Source organism: Crocuta crocuta, unplaced genomic scaffold (genome assembly GCF_008692635.1).
Source record: "Crocuta crocuta isolate KB4526 unplaced genomic scaffold, BGI_CrCroc_1.0 scaffold811, whole genome shotgun sequence".
Taxonomy (NCBI): Eukaryota; Metazoa; Chordata; class Mammalia; order Carnivora; family Hyaenidae; genus Crocuta; species Crocuta crocuta.
In genome coordinates, this window is record NW_027530352.1 from 856,068 (window position 1) to 870,460 (window position 14,393).

The 14,393-nt window shown below is 49.3% G+C and overlaps 4 protein-coding genes across 4 annotated transcripts; 2 read left to right on the forward strand and 2 right to left on the reverse strand.

Annotated features, from left to right (window-relative positions):
• Window positions 1–422: 422 nt before the first annotated feature.
• LOC144232876 (histone H2A type 1-A) lies at window positions 423–818 on the reverse strand. The gene has a single exon (XM_077765716.1). It carries the CDS (start codon window positions 816–818, stop codon window positions 423–425), a length of 396 nt encoding a protein of 131 aa, XP_077621842.1.
• Window positions 819–1,066: 248 nt separating this feature from the next.
• LOC144232877 (histone H2B type 1-A-like) lies at window positions 1,067–1,474 on the forward strand. The gene has a single exon (XM_077765717.1). The coding sequence runs from the start codon at window positions 1,083–1,085 to the stop codon at window positions 1,461–1,463; it is 381 nt and encodes a 126-aa protein (XP_077621843.1). The 5' UTR covers window positions 1,067–1,082; the 3' UTR covers window positions 1,464–1,474.
• Window positions 1,475–5,065: 3,591 nt separating this feature from the next.
• Window positions 5,066–5,483, reverse strand: LOC144232878 (histone H2B type 1-A). Its single transcript, XM_077765718.1, has one exon. It carries the CDS (start codon window positions 5,447–5,449, stop codon window positions 5,066–5,068), a length of 384 nt encoding a protein of 127 aa, XP_077621844.1. The 5' UTR covers window positions 5,450–5,483.
• LOC144232925 (histone H2A type 1-H-like) lies at window positions 5,448–7,281 on the forward strand. The gene is made up of 2 exons (XM_077765768.1): window positions 5,448–5,471; window positions 5,778–7,281. The coding sequence occupies exons 1-2, from the start codon at window positions 5,448–5,450 to the stop codon at window positions 6,168–6,170; spliced, it is 417 nt and encodes a 138-aa protein (XP_077621894.1). The 3' UTR covers window positions 6,171–7,281.
• Window positions 7,282–14,393: the final 7,112 nt, after the last annotated feature.

Sequence of the window (14,393 nt, forward strand, 5' to 3'; positions counted from 1 at the left end):
CACATCTTCATTTTTCATGGGATGTGGGCTGTCACCACAGCTGTCGTCTAAGTTTGCTCCCTTTGCCCCCCCCCCCCCCGCCCGGAAGGTGGCACCTCTGCCCCCAGGAGCCCGCCAGGCGGCTGCTCTGGGGGCTTCAGTGCCATCGGGAGCTCCCTCGTGAACTGTACCGCTCAAGGTCAACTGCTCCCGAGGCCACAGTCCCCGTTAACTAGGGCGCTTTCCGGAATCCTGCGTGAAAGAGAGTTGCGGTCAGTTAGATCCGTGTTTGTTGCTGAATCAGCCACTGCTTAGTGACTTGTGCCTAAGCCCTTTCTCAGAAACTGTGAGTGGCTCTGAAAAGAGCCTTTGGTTCACTTTGGGGTTTCCCCCTTCCCTCCAGACGTTGACGTCACTCGCTGGGCATCGCTGTGCTTGAAACACTACTTGCTCTGGACTTTGTGGTGGTGGCTCTCGGTCTTCTTGGGCAGCAGCACGGCCTGGATGTTGGGCAGGACGCCGCCCTGCGCGATGGTGACGCGGCCCAGCAGCTTGTTGAGCTCCTCGTCGTTGCGGATGGCCAGCTGCAGGTGGCGCGGGATGATGCGCGTCTTCTTGTTGTCGCGCGCCGCGTTGCCCGCCAGCTCCAGGATCTCGGCCGTCAGGTACTCGAGCACGGCCGCCAGGTACACGGGCGCGCCGGCCCCGACCCGCTCGGCGTAGTTGCCCTTGCGCAGCAGGCGGTGCACGCGGCCCACCGGGAACTGCAGCCCGGCTCTGGAGGAGCGGGACCTGGCCTTGGCGCGGGCCTTGCCGCCCTGCTTCCCGCGTCCAGACATGGCCAAAACACAGCTGGGTTCCAACGGAAGACTCCAGTTAGGCGGCGCCCCAGGCCTATTTATAGACTGACAAAGGTTGTAATCTGCTATCTGATTGGCTGATCGCCTGGCGTCCAATCAGAGGGCCTTCTTGGAATCACCTCATGTAGCATCATCCAATCAGATGTTGGCCGCCTGACACGTTGAGGAGCGATGTACCTATAAATACCCCCCTTGCCTTCTCCAAGCGACCGTTGGTGGTGGTTTTCGAGCTGCTCGTTAGCCATGCCGGAGCTGACGTCGAAGGGCACGACCATTTCCAAGAAAGGGTTCAAGAAGGCGGTGACCAAAACTCAGAAGGACGGCAAGAAGCGCAAGAGATGCCGGAAAGAGAGCTACTCCATCTACATCTACAAGGTGCTGAAGCAGGTGCACCCCGACACGGGCATCTCGTCCAAGGCCATGAGCATCATGAACTCGTTCGTCACTGACATCTTCGAGCGCATCGCGGGCGAGGCGTCGCGCCTGGCGCATTACAACAAGCGCTCGACCATCACGTCCCGGGAGATCCAGACGGCCGTGCGCCTGCTGCTGCCCGGCGAGCTGGCCAAGCACGGCGTCTCCGAGGGCACCAAGGCCGTCACCAAGTACACCAGCGCCAAGTAGAACAACTGTCACCGGATAAGCTTCATAACCCAAAGGCTCTTTTAAGGGCCAGCCACAATTCTGAAGGAACTGTAAGCTCATTCTTGGTGTATGTGGAGCAGGTGTTCCATCTAGACAAACTGCTGGTTTTAGAAGCAGTTTGGTTTCTTTGCCAGGTTCACTCCGCTCACACCATGCTTGAAAAAAAATAGTGGTTGGTTGCATGGACTTTTAGTTCTAAATATAACTGGATAGTTCATGCTTTTGTACTCTCGAGAGGTCTAGGTAAAGCAATTTGGTTTGAACAGAAAGCTCCAATAATCCTGTGTCATTGGAGGAGAGGCCCTTCCCTGAGCCATAAGGGCCTTGGGGAATATGGCTTGCCTTTAGGAGTCTGTTTTCAGTGCTCTCTTCCCCAAGGTATGGGAGATTGGGATTTGGACATGTCCTTTTACAGGACCCAACTGAACCTGTCACATCACAAATTAACAAGCTGCCCTGAAGGTTCAGCTTAACATTGGTTTGCACAAAATTGACATGTTATCTGGGCTGAAGTGATTGATGGATGACAGAGGGACTGGGTAGGCATCGGGCCTCAGAACCTCTGGGTGGTTATTGGTGCCAGGGGGTGGGGTGACCTCTAGCGTGTTGTGCCCCAGGACAAGCTCTGGGGCTGGAATCTGGCCAACGGTGTTCACCTTCTCGTTGTGTAACTTCCAATAGGATCAGCGACTTTTCTGTGCCTTGCTGACTCATGTCTTTCTAAATTCGGATCAGCTTCCAAAATGCTATTCTCTTGTATTTTCAATGTTGGGGAATCTTTGAGAATTCCTGTACTATGAAGTGTTTTGCCAGTCACTTTCTCTACAACATCTTCATCCTTTTGGACACACACTTTCTAATTTAGGTCTGCAAGATCGCCTTCCTCTGCTACTCTCTCGATACCAAGGATGCCCGCAACCCCACTGCCGGCTGTTTCTTCTAGAACTCCATTTATGCTCCACTCAAATTCCATCAGTAGGGTTACTACTTTTCATTTTTTGCTTATACTTTCATCTTGGTGGCCAAGTCTCTTGATTATTTGTTTTTGTCAGGTAAAGTGGTCACTGGAAGACAAAGCGGCAACTAAACGTATGTGCTTTTAATTTGTGCAGTGATGGAGTGATATATGCAGTGTCCAGTAACCCATTTTTTTTTGTTTTTTTAAATGTTTTATTTTTGAGAGAGATATAGACAGCGTGAGCAGGGGAGGGTCAGAGAGAGAGGGAGATACAGAATCTGAAACAGGCTCCAGACTCTGAGCTATCAGCACAGAGCCTGACGTGGGGCTTGAACCCATGAACTGTGACATCATGACCTGAGCCCAAGTTGGACACTTAACTGACTGAGCCACTCAGGCACCCCCTAACACATTTTAAAACAAGTGACAGGATAAGTCATGTGATAGATCACGATGCACATCTGTTGTTTGTGTGGTGACTTGTGAACTGAAGATCCAGCAATGAAGTTTGTAATTTATATGGTTACTACTGACATTTGAACTGTGTTGTTGGGCCGCTGGTGTCTTTTAACTGAATTGTGGTAACATTTATTTCTACCAAAACCATGCACTGTGAGAACTGTCTTTATGAACTAAGCACTCTGCTCAAGGGGCTAGGAAAAATAGCAGTAAAATGCATCAGTGGAAGGTGAAGTGTTAAATAGTGGAAAACCTGGAAAAAAAACAATTGGGAAATAGAATGGTGGAACTATTTTAAAATTTTTCATTACAATAAAACTATAATAAATGCAAAAGTAAAGAAATAGCAAATAGGGGTGCCTGGGTCACTCAGTCGGTTAAGCATCCGATTCGATTTTGGCTCAGGTCATGATCTCATGGTTCATGGGTTCAAGCCCCACACTGTGCTCTGTGCTCACAGTGCAGAGCCTGCTTGGGATTCTCTCTCACCCTCTTTCTCTGCCCCTCCCCAAACTTAAAAAAAAGGGGGGACAAGGAAGTCCTCAGGGAAGGTGTTTCTTGCCCTCAGAGACCCAGTAAAATAGAACGTCTCTTACTTCATCCCATCTGCATGAACACTGGGACCTGTAACCAGCATGTCAGGGTGTGGAGAGCTGAGGCCATCAGGGCATTGGAGCCAGCACTCTAATCATCCCACTCCTGAAACATCTGTGCCTTTGGGCACTGTGATGAGTGACGTTACACCAACTTGTCCATTTGGTACTTCCCATTATTTCCCGCTGAAACATGTAAGAGCTGTGTCAGTTTTGGTCTGAAGAGAGTGGTTTTAACATTCTTACTTTCCTTTTGCCCATATAATCTGAGAGACTTTGGGTAATCAGGGTAGCCTGTAGAGTGGCCACAGTTGACGGGGTGTGGGAGCTGCATGCCATCTGCCTTACGGGAGTGGCCGGGATCCCTGAAGAGACAGTGCGGGTGCAGTGCTCAGTGTGTGTTCCTGGAGGACCCTGGCTGAGGCATGCAAGGGCCCTACAGAGGCCGTCTTGTTGTGCACACGTGTGTGGGGCACTTCTATTGAATTTTATTGCAAATTCAGTTTTATCAAGTCGTACTAAAGTTTATTTCATGCAAAGAAAGCATACATATTTTTAAATCATAAAAAAACGTGATTTAAATTGAGGATTCCAGCTAAACCACACGTTTTTAAGGCCGTTAAATTCAGCTTTACTACTTGGTTTCCTCTGAGTCTAGATGATCTAGGAATAGAGGACACTGTTTACTGATCATTCCTACGACAGGATAAGTGGTAACGTGTAGAAAAATATGGCAAAAGGGAGGCGATGCAGGGAGTTACCATTTACCAGTGGCGGCTTGCCAGGCCAGTTCCAACATGAAATAGGTGGGAATGTTTACCTTCCAACACCAACATGTTCTCTTCAAATAACCTAGAAGCATCAGAGGACATCACATGCAGAGGACACCGGACATAGCTTGAAGGCAGCTAAGCTTGTCTACAGGAGCAATTCCTTTACAGCAGCAAACCAAGAAAACCCCAAGTCACACTTTCTGAAGGTCCCAAAAATCTTTCCACAGCCTCATCCGTAGTCGGATTTTGAGCCCGTTATAGGAAAGATTTTGAGCTGTCCTCCCAAGCAACCAGTGCTGCTCAAAGAGCTCTTTGAAGAATTCCTATTGAGATGGTCAAGCCTCCCATGAACACTAGTAGCCCTAAGAATCGGAGATCAAGCTTGTCAACTTTACGAGCACTTGCTCAATCAGCATCAGTTACAAGTCTCATAGCACTGAGGCACCTCAGGGGATCAGTTGGTTAAGCATCCAACTTCTGCTCAGATCATGATCTTGCAGTTGGGGAGTTGGAACCCTCCAGGAGGCTCTGGAGGAGGCTCTGCTCAAGAGCCTGGAGCCTGCCTCAAAAGTAAAATGTTAAAAGGTCTTTAGCACACCATTAGTCCTAAAATGGCTAAACTGCACTATTCAAGTAGACCTAGTGTCTACCTTCCAGTTTTATACGCCATAGTTTGAGTTCTCAAACTAACCTAGGAACTGTCCCTATAGGTTGAGTGCACAGCTCTAATTCAGAAAAGCTATGTGGCTCTGAAAAGAGCCTTTGGGTTACTTTTCAAAGACGCTTACTTGTACAAGTTCACTTGGAGCTGGTGTACTTGGTGACGGCCTTGGTGCCCTCGGACACGGCGTGCTTGGCCAGCTCGCCGGGCAGCAGCAGGCGCACGGCCGTCTGGATCTCCCGGGACGTGATGGTCGAGCGCTTGTTGTAATGCGCCAGGCGCGACGCCTCGCCCGCGATGCGCTCGAAGATGTCAGTGACGAACGAGTTCATGATGCTCATGGCCTTGGACGAGATGCCCGTGTCGGGGTGCACCTGCTTCAGCACCTTGTAGATGTAGATGGAGTAGCTCTCTTTCCGGCATCTCTTGCGCTTTTTGCCGTCCTTCTTCTGCGTTTTGGTCACCGCCTTCTTGAACCCTTTCTTGGAAATGGTCGTGCCCTTCGACGTCAGCTCCGGCATGGCGAGGCTGCAGCTTTCTGCCGTTACAGCCCTATAATTTCGGCACCAACGACTCAGATCTGCACCAAGTAAGCGACTAGCGCTCCGGTTCGGCCAGACTGGTATTTATAGGCACAGTGCGGATGTGACGTACAGAGCAGACACCATCTGATTGGATATCGGCTGGAGGCGTGAATGTAAATCAGGTGATTCTGGCGAGACTTTGTGATTGGATAGATGGCATCAGCCCACCAGATAGCCAATCACAACCTACCGCCAGGCTATAAATAGGTCCCAGTAGCCGCTCTTTCGGCTGTTGGGCTTTTGTTGTCCGTTGGTCGTCGTTAAGTCCGGACGCGGGAAGCAGGGCAGCAAGGCGCGCGCCAAGGCCAAGACGCGCTGGTCGCGGGCCGGGCTGCAGTTCCCGGTGGGCCGCGTGCACCGCCTGCTGCGCAAAGGCAACTATTCGGAGCGAGTGGGGACCGGCGCGCCCGTGTACCTGGCGGCCGTGCTCGAGTACCTGACGGCCGAGATCCTGGAGCTGGCGGGCAACGCGGCGCGCGACAACAAGAAGACGCGCATCATCCCGCGCCACCTGCAGCTGGCCATCCGCAACGACGAGGAGCTCAACAAGCTGCTGGGCCGCGTCACCATCGCGCAGGGCGGCGTCCTGCCCAACATCCAGGCCGTGCTGCTGCCCAAGAAGACTGAGAGCCACCACCCCAAAGTCCAGAGCAAGTAATTCCCAGGTCGGGAGTCCCAGCAAGTGACCTGAACGGTTTTTAAAAGGAAACCAAAGGCTCTTTTCAGAGCCGCTCAAGATTAGTGGAGGTTGTGCATGAAGTGCGAAAGGCTAGGAGTACAGTAGGCCAGGAATAGGCTGCCATAGCCCTATATCTGCATGCCGTGCATCTTCGAAAGGTTACGGCACTTGGGAAATGTCTTTTGGTTCTATTGACGGTTCTTTGAGCTTTAAAGTTGAAGCTTTGCCAGAAGGCTGACCTCGGGAAGTTTAGTCCCCACATCCTGGAGGATGTGACTAACTCCTGATTACTTTAGCATTACGACCACCGCTTGGTTTGTACATTGATGTAATCAGCCCGTTTAAATGCTAATACTTTGAGTTAAGGATTCTAAGTGGTTGGATGAGAAACCGGTGTAAGCCTGCAGCTTCCACAGGGCAGTCCCACAGCACGTCATTCTAGCAGGATGCATGGCTTAATGTGTCTTCTAAAGAAATTTTCCCTCAACACGTTAATATTCAGTGTCCTGAAATATGTGGATGACATATTGGAAAAAAGTCAGGTTAATCTTAAAATTTAGAGAAGAGGCATTTGTGGATATTTGAGACCTGTGGCTTCACACGCTTAGTCAAAAGCACTAGAGGGGCACCTGGGTGGCTCAGTTAAGAGTCTGACTCTTCGTTTCAGCTTAGGTCATGACCTCGCAGTTGGTGAGATCAAGCCTGGCGTTGGGCTTTATGCCGACAGCTCGGAGCCTGCTTGGGATTCTTTCCCTTTCTGCTCCTTGCTTGCTTGCCCTGTCTCTGTCTCAATGTTTTAAACATTTTAGGGGCACCTGGGTGGCTCAGTCAGTTGAGCATCAGATCGGCTCGGGTCATGATTTCATGGTTAGATAGTTGGAGCCCCACATCAGGCTCACTGCTCTCAGTCTGTGTCTGCAGAGCCTGCTTCAGATCCTCTGCCCCCCTCTCTGCCCCTCCCCTGCTTGCACGCTTTGAAAAAGAACTAGAATTAAAATGTAGAACAGCATGTATCTCCAAACAGCTTGGTGTCCCCTGTGTGGTGGAGAGATACTAGTGCCAGTCTCCTAAGCAGGAATGTGCCAAGGTCTATCATAACTATTTGAAATTATTAAAATTTTTTTCAAAACTACAAAAAAGACATCAGTTGATTTGTTTGTACTGTGAACACCAAGAGAAACTGGAAAGCAAATGAACATTTAGACTGTCATATAAAACAAAATGCCAATTACAAAATATGGAGTGGTCTATGTTATCTAACAGAAAAGATTTCTCATTGGTTTTCTTAAAAAGCCATTCCTAGATACTCACGATCTCCACAGAAGGTATGTATAGAAGCAGTTATGAAGGTATAAACTTCTATGAGAAGTTGAAAAATGAGAACAAAGTACATAATACATTGATTAGGGAAAATTAGGTTATGAAAGAGCTAATGTCTTGAATTAACGTATATAAGTATTAGTTAATGCAAGCACTTGGGGAGGTTATAATTTTCAAGACTAAAACTGCACAGATACCTTGAAAAAATCAGATCCTGTTTAGAACACCGCAGTTGGGGCAGTTAAGACGGCAGAGTCGTAAGGGGACCCTGAAGCGGGTTTTGTCCCAGGAGCACAGCTAGATCAACATCAAACCATTGTGAACACCTAGATGACTGATGTGAGGATTAACACTACAATCTGCATAATTTGAGTGAGAGCGCGAGAGGCAGGCACGCAGTGCGGAGAGCCAGGTTGAGGTGCCGCTGAGGATAGGGAGCCACTTTTACAGAGATGGCACAGAGAGAGAGAGGGCAGGGGACAGCGCACCGCATTGGGATCTTGAAAGCTTTCCCCCCAAAAGTGGCTGGAGAGAAAGGAAAAAGTGGAAACACCCGCAGGGGACCGTCGCACGGGAGACCCGTTCCCCGCGACCACTGACGGGAAAAGGAGAGGGTTTCAGTGCCGCAGTGTTTTGACAGTCAGTGGAGAGCAGCGTCTGGAGTGTCGCGGCCCGGTGCCCCTGGAGGTCTGGCGAGGACCCCGGGGAGCTGGCAGCACGGCCCGGGGGCCCGCGGGTTCCCCGGCTTGGAGAGCACTCGGAGGAGGCAGCACGGCCTTTCCAGGCCGCAGAGACGTAGCCGCAGCCCCCGGTGTCGGAGCACGGATGCTGCGCGAGGGCAGCGCACTGGCGCCGGCTGCGCTCGAGATTCACCAACAACTCTGAGCCTCGGTCGCTGTGCAGCCACGTTTTCTGGGACAAGACAGCACGCGGCCGTCGCTCAGCGAGGACCTCCCCCAGGAAACAGCACAGGTCCAATCCCGAAGGGTCTCTGAAGGGTGGAGTTTTCAAACAGCCGCGTCTGAGATCAAACTCGAGGGAGGCGCTGCCTGGGAGGCGGACAGCTCCGACGCAGGCAGAGTAAAGGCGGGAGCAGATGGAAGTCGGAGACGCAGGAGGGGTGACTGATCCCCCTTCCGTGAGGGCAGGAAATTCCTGCTGCAGAGACTAGAGAGCAGGCAGAAGCACTTCGCCTCGGGGTCACCTGCGCTGATGGACCCCAGCACCGCCAAGTGGAGGACGGAGGCATTACGTCAAGCCCCGCCCACCTGCCTCCCCCGGGCGCATCTACCCTTAGGGCAAGTGGGCCTGACAATCGGCAGCAGGCCCGCCACCCAGAAGGCCAGCACAAATCCCTTCCACCTGCTGAGTCTACACATCATAGAGTGCTTGCAAAGTCAGTGTAGAGGAAACGGAATCTAGCTTCATTGGGGTTTCTTTTCGTTTGTTCATTTGTTCATTTTCTTTGCTTCTGTTTTCGTTTATGTTCTTTGAATTCTTTTTCTTTTTGGATACAGAGAGAGCAAATTTTTTATTCTATTTTATTTTCTTTATTTTATTATTTGAAACTTGTGTTTTTAAAATTTTGCAGTCACATATGTCATCCATGCAATGGGCCTGTTGTATGGATGTGGGGAAGGAAAACAGGGAGGTGGCTTGGGCTCCCGTCCCCTGACATGTGGTGGGGCCGTGCGGGAAGCTTTGGGGAAGTACTTGAAAGGTCCGTGTTGCCCCTCCCACATGAAGGGGGACTTCAGGTGGTGACTCAGTGCCCAGGGACATCCTGAAAAAGACATTCGCTCAGTCCAGCTCAGCATGGGACACTACTAGGAGCATGGCCAAGCTTCCGAAGATGGCGGCCATGTCTGGCACAGCCGCATGATCGGGGGCCACCACCTTGTTCAATTCTCGGTAGTCACCATCATCCACCATGAGCCATTTGGCTTTTTTACTGGCTATACTGGGCTGTTGAAAGCGCTATGGGCAGGGTGTACAATAGCCACTTGGTGTGGTTCTCAGGTAGTGTCTCCTATTCCCTTAACCTCCCCCCTTCACCCCGCCAGACAACTGATTTTGTTTGACAGTTAACACTCTTCATGAAGATAGCAGCTCAGGGGTTCCTGGTTGTCGTTTCAGTTCAGAGCTGGTTTGATGAACCCAGAGGGAGAATTCACAGAGGTTTTTAGTTAGGCCTTGTAGGTTGTTTTTCCCCAATCTGTTCTCTGATGTTGGAGAAATAAAAATCTGGTATTCTTGTGAGAAAGTATGGTCAATTTTCAGTGTCAAAAGGACCCTCCTGAACATAACTGTCTGTCCTCCATAACCATCAATGGCACCAATGGGCCGGGAAACTTCCGACAGCTTCAGAATATTGGGGTACATTCAGCTCCAGTACCTACCAGAGGCGTCACCCTTGGTTTATTTCTGGGGACCAGTGAATGGTGAGCTCAACATGGGAGCTCTGATTGCTCCTAAGGCCCCCACCTGGAGACGATTCGGCCTGCATCCTAAACCCAGGGCACGGAAAGCACTCACCCTGAACAGGACTGTGTCCCTAAGGCCTCTGTTGGAGCACTGGGTGCTAGGGGTGGTAGGGGCAGACAGGGCAGGTTTGAACTATTGTTCAGGTTTTAAGGCTTCTGGAAGGCTGACCAGCACAGTATTGGGTTACCAGTTTGTCTTTTCAGGTGAAGTCTAACAGTAATGGAGTCAAGCCACATTTGCTTCCTGATTATTTTTACCAGATCCTTTATAGCTAATTGGAATAGGCTTTGACTTCTCAATCTCCATCTCCATCTCAGGTCTTTCCCACAGCCCGTACCTATTCCCAGGATCTGTCCATTTTCCCCAGGTCAGCAATGCATTGCCCAACATCATCAATGTCTTGTCCCCTGACTGAGCTTGGCAGAGATGTCAGTGTCCTGTGCCATGTGCCAGGGACAGAGCGGAGAATCTTGACTGTCATTCTTGGAGGAAATGTGGCCAGATCAGACTCTTCAAAGACAGGAGCATAGATGGCCTGTCTCATTTCCAGCTCCTGGAGAAGTTGCTATACCTCCTCTATAGAGTCTCAGGGTCCCATAGCCCAGGGAGATGTCCCTCATTGAGCCAAACCTCCCTGCAGGCTAGAATAATCTAGTGTGTATGGGACTGTGTACTTTGGCCCCCTGAGCTCCATGCAGGTGCTGCCAGAGAGCAGGATGTGTGGTGATGTTTATCTTCTCTGCCTTCTGTCCGGTCAGGGAAATACCCATCGCCCTCGAAGCCTTTTAGCCACACCAGCCACGCCAGCCACACCAGCCACACTGGGACACTTGCCCTGGCCTCCTGCTGGAACTTGGTGGCCATGTTGATAAGCTCTGTGGGAAAAAAGTGGGGGAGGAGGTGCCTGGCTCACACAGTGAGTAGAGCAAGCAACTCTTGATCTCAGTCAGGGTCATGAGTTCAAGCCCCGTGGTGGGCATGGAGCCTACTTAAGAAAAAATAAAAAGCTCCGTGGGCGTATATTCTCTCACCATGACTGTTTCCTGAGCTGGGGGCCGTCCCGCTGGCTGTTTTTGTTCCCCTTGGTGTTGGAGTCAGACAGGACAGTGCGTCTTTGGTTTCACCATCAGTCACCACGCACCCTCCCCTTCATTCTCCTCACCTCCCCAGGTCCACCTCTTCACATCATAGCCAGGCTTGTACATGCCCCCGCCTTCCTAGTTTTACACCCCAGCACGCTAAGGTCTCGGGCTTCCCATCCCCCTCTCCCCCTTGCCTTCAATCCCCACAGGCGGCAGGGCAGCAGACAACTGCGTGTCTCTCTCTAACCTCAGCTCTTCTTCCAACTTTCTAAGTCAAGCTACGTCCTATCGTTAGGTATTGGCGGCCATCAAACTGCCCCCAGGAGGGGCCCTCCCACTGTGGCAAAGCCACTGGTTTCCCTCCTTTGCGGCCTTTCTCTGTGTACTGTTACTCCAACAAATGCATTGGACTGGCTGTTGTGTTCAGAGGGTCCCCCTGTTGATGTGGCAGCCCACGGGCATCTGACCCATAGGGTCACCCCTCCCGGCATGGCCAACCTTGGGCTTCCCTCTCAGATGCCTCTTCCCCAAGACCCATTTCTTTGGTCTCCCGGTTGGCTCCCCAGTTGTCTGCTCACAACCTTGGGAGTTCTCTGAGTGAAATGAAAAACTAACCCTGTCCACAGAGGGCAAGGAGAGACTGAGGCAGCCCCCTCCAGGTTGATGGGGGACAGATTTAATAAGCACAGGAACTTGCATTCAAGGCTTGTCTTGAGCAGCAGAAGGACGAGTAGGTCTCTACACCCTCCCACCAGAATCTTAAGAGTTTGGTAGAGGCTAACAGGGTTCTCCCTCAGGCTGTGCCCTTGAAGGGACTCCCAGTACAGGACCAGTGGGTGGGACGTGCATTCCAAGGACAGGAGTCTGAGTAAGGAGCTTCCAGTTGCCTGGGCCAGTTTGAGGGCCAACCAGCAATCACATCCTCTCCGTGACCTCCTCCAACAACATCTGTCAACTGCTCCCCCTAGCTTTCCGGGCAGAGCCCAGATTGCACAGCTTAGCAGGAAGAGGTAGCCCCTGCCTGGACTTCACNGGCTTGTCTTGAGCAGCAGAAGGACGAGTAGATCTCTACACTCTCCCACCAGAATCTTAAGAGTTTGGTAGAGGCTAACAGGGTTCTCCCTCAGGCTGTGCCCTTGAAGGGACTCCCAGTACAGGACCAGTGGGTGGGACGTGCATTCCAAGGACAGGAGTCTGAGTAAGGAGCTTCCAGTTGCCTGGGCCAGTTTGAGGGCCAACCAGCAATCACATCCTCTCCGTGACCTCCTCCAACAACATCTGTCAACTGCTCCCCCTAGCTTTCCGGGCAGAGCCCAGATTGCACAGCTTAGCAGGAAGAGGTAGCCCCTGCCTGGACTTCACCGGACTCTTTTCCTACCGCATTGCACTTATTTATCCTCCATGTTGCACCTATTTATCAATCTACTTCGACTCCTTGGACCCATTTTGCTTTAATTCACTTTTTGTCTTTCTAAGTTATGTTCCCTCTCTGAAAGATTCTTCCTTCCCTTCTTCATTTAATTAGCTTCTATAAATCTTTCAAGATTATTCTCACACATTATATCATTTGTGAAGCTTTCTTTGATCGTCCCCCATCGTAGGGCCACTTGGATGTTCCTCTTTGGTGACCTTGTTGAACCCTGAATGAATCCCAATTATAGCATTTAGTATATTCCAGTAGAAGTTATTAATTTTTATGCCTGTCTCTTTTACTCAACTACAATTTTTTCATGTCTTAATTGTTTAGCTTGTCACAGTGCCTGAAACACAAAAGATACCAATCAATGGCTGGTTGAGTGCATTTATAAATACATTTTTGTTCTGGATTTCGTCTATTTACTATTCAGTATTTTAATGACAAGATAATAGCAATATAGAACATCGAGGGAGGAAGGCACCCATGACTTGAACATTTTGACAAATTTATTTGTTTTTCTGTATGTTTTCCACTGGCCTTTATGAATATAGAATACTTTTTATTTCAATATGATTTTTTAAAACATTGTATTATTAGATTTCTTTTCTAATTATTTTCACTAGGTACATAAGTCCATCAGAAGACCTTTATTGAGCACTTACTATGCACACAATGTTCTAAATGCTTTATGTACTTGATATTGTTTAATTTGCCCAGTAATCCTATAGGTAAGTACTATGATTATACCCATGGCACAGAGGAAGAGATTAAACCTGTTTAAGACCACAGAGCTAGCATCAGAGCTAACATTTCAACCCAGATGTTCTGACTCGAAAGCCCACCTTACGAACTCCTGTACTGGAGTGGATAATTTACCACAATTTACCACAATTTACTGAAATACACCGTTCTTCCATTGTTGACTACCAAGGAACGCTGTTCCCAACGTTTTATTTTTACAATTAGTGCTGGAACGAACATTCACACGCAAAGAGCTTTTTCCTCCTTCTAAAGTATTTGCTTAAACATTCCTAGATAGAGGATAACTGGGTCAAAGAGCATGTAGGAGGGGCACCTGGGTGGCTTAGTCGGTTAAGCGTCTGGCTTCAGCTCAGGTCACGATCTCATGCTTTGTGGGTTCGAGCCCTGCGTCTGGCTATGTGCTGATGGTTAGCTCAGAGCCTGGAGCCTCTTCGGATTCTGTGTCTCCCTCTCTTTCTGTGTCTCCCTCTCTTTCTGTCCCTCTCCTGCTCACGCTGTCTCTCTCTCTCTCAAAAATAAAAAAAATTAAAATAAAAAAAAAGAGCATGCAACATGTTTATGGCTTTCTCTGCACGTTGTTCAATTATTCTTCCAGATGGTTGCATGAAAAAGGCATCAGCAAAGCTGTTTTATTTTGCATTCACAGAATTTGGTGTTATTTAAATAAAGATTTGCTTCATTGGTAAGGTAAAGCACGGCCACATTATTATTTTAATTTGCATTTGTTTTTATCAGGGTGAGACTGGACATTTTCATTCATCCATATTTACAGATAGACAGTGTAGATCTATGTTTGTTTTGCCAGTCAGTCCTATCTTGTGAAATATCACTTTGGGTCCTTTAAAACACTAATTGAAACAACAAATTCAGATTTGGTTTTCAGATTAAGTTTTCTAACACTATAAAACTTAAATTATATTAGACCCTTCATAGAATATTTGTGAGATCTGAATAAAACAATTTTACAATGTTGTCAATAAGAGCCAGTGGCGTTTTTGAAACTGCCTCTCGAGGAAGAAAATATTCCCCATTATCTTGAAATGTGGTCACACGTGAGCAGCTCCTTTAAAGTCTAGTGTAATCTTAGCCAACACCAGAGGGAGCTCGGCAGGCATTCTGTGTGAAAATGTATGCAAC

Coding starts and splice junctions, on each gene's coding strand:
- LOC144232876 (XM_077765716.1), bottom strand. CDS start 818: ATGTCTGGACGCGGGAAGCAGGGCGGCAAGGCCCGCGCCAAGGCCAGG.
- LOC144232877 (XM_077765717.1), top strand. CDS start 1,083: ATGCCGGAGCTGACGTCGAAGGGCACGACCATTTCCAAGAAAGGGTTC.
- LOC144232925 (XM_077765768.1), top strand. CDS start 5,448: ATGGCGAGGCTGCAGCTTTCTGCC. Junction 5,472..5,777: donor CGAGGCTGCAGCTTTCTGCC/GTTACAGCCCTA, acceptor GTCGTCGTTAAG/TCCGGACGCGGGAAGCAGGG.
- LOC144232878 (XM_077765718.1), bottom strand. CDS start 5,449: ATGCCGGAGCTGACGTCGAAGGGCACGACCATTTCCAAGAAAGGGTTC.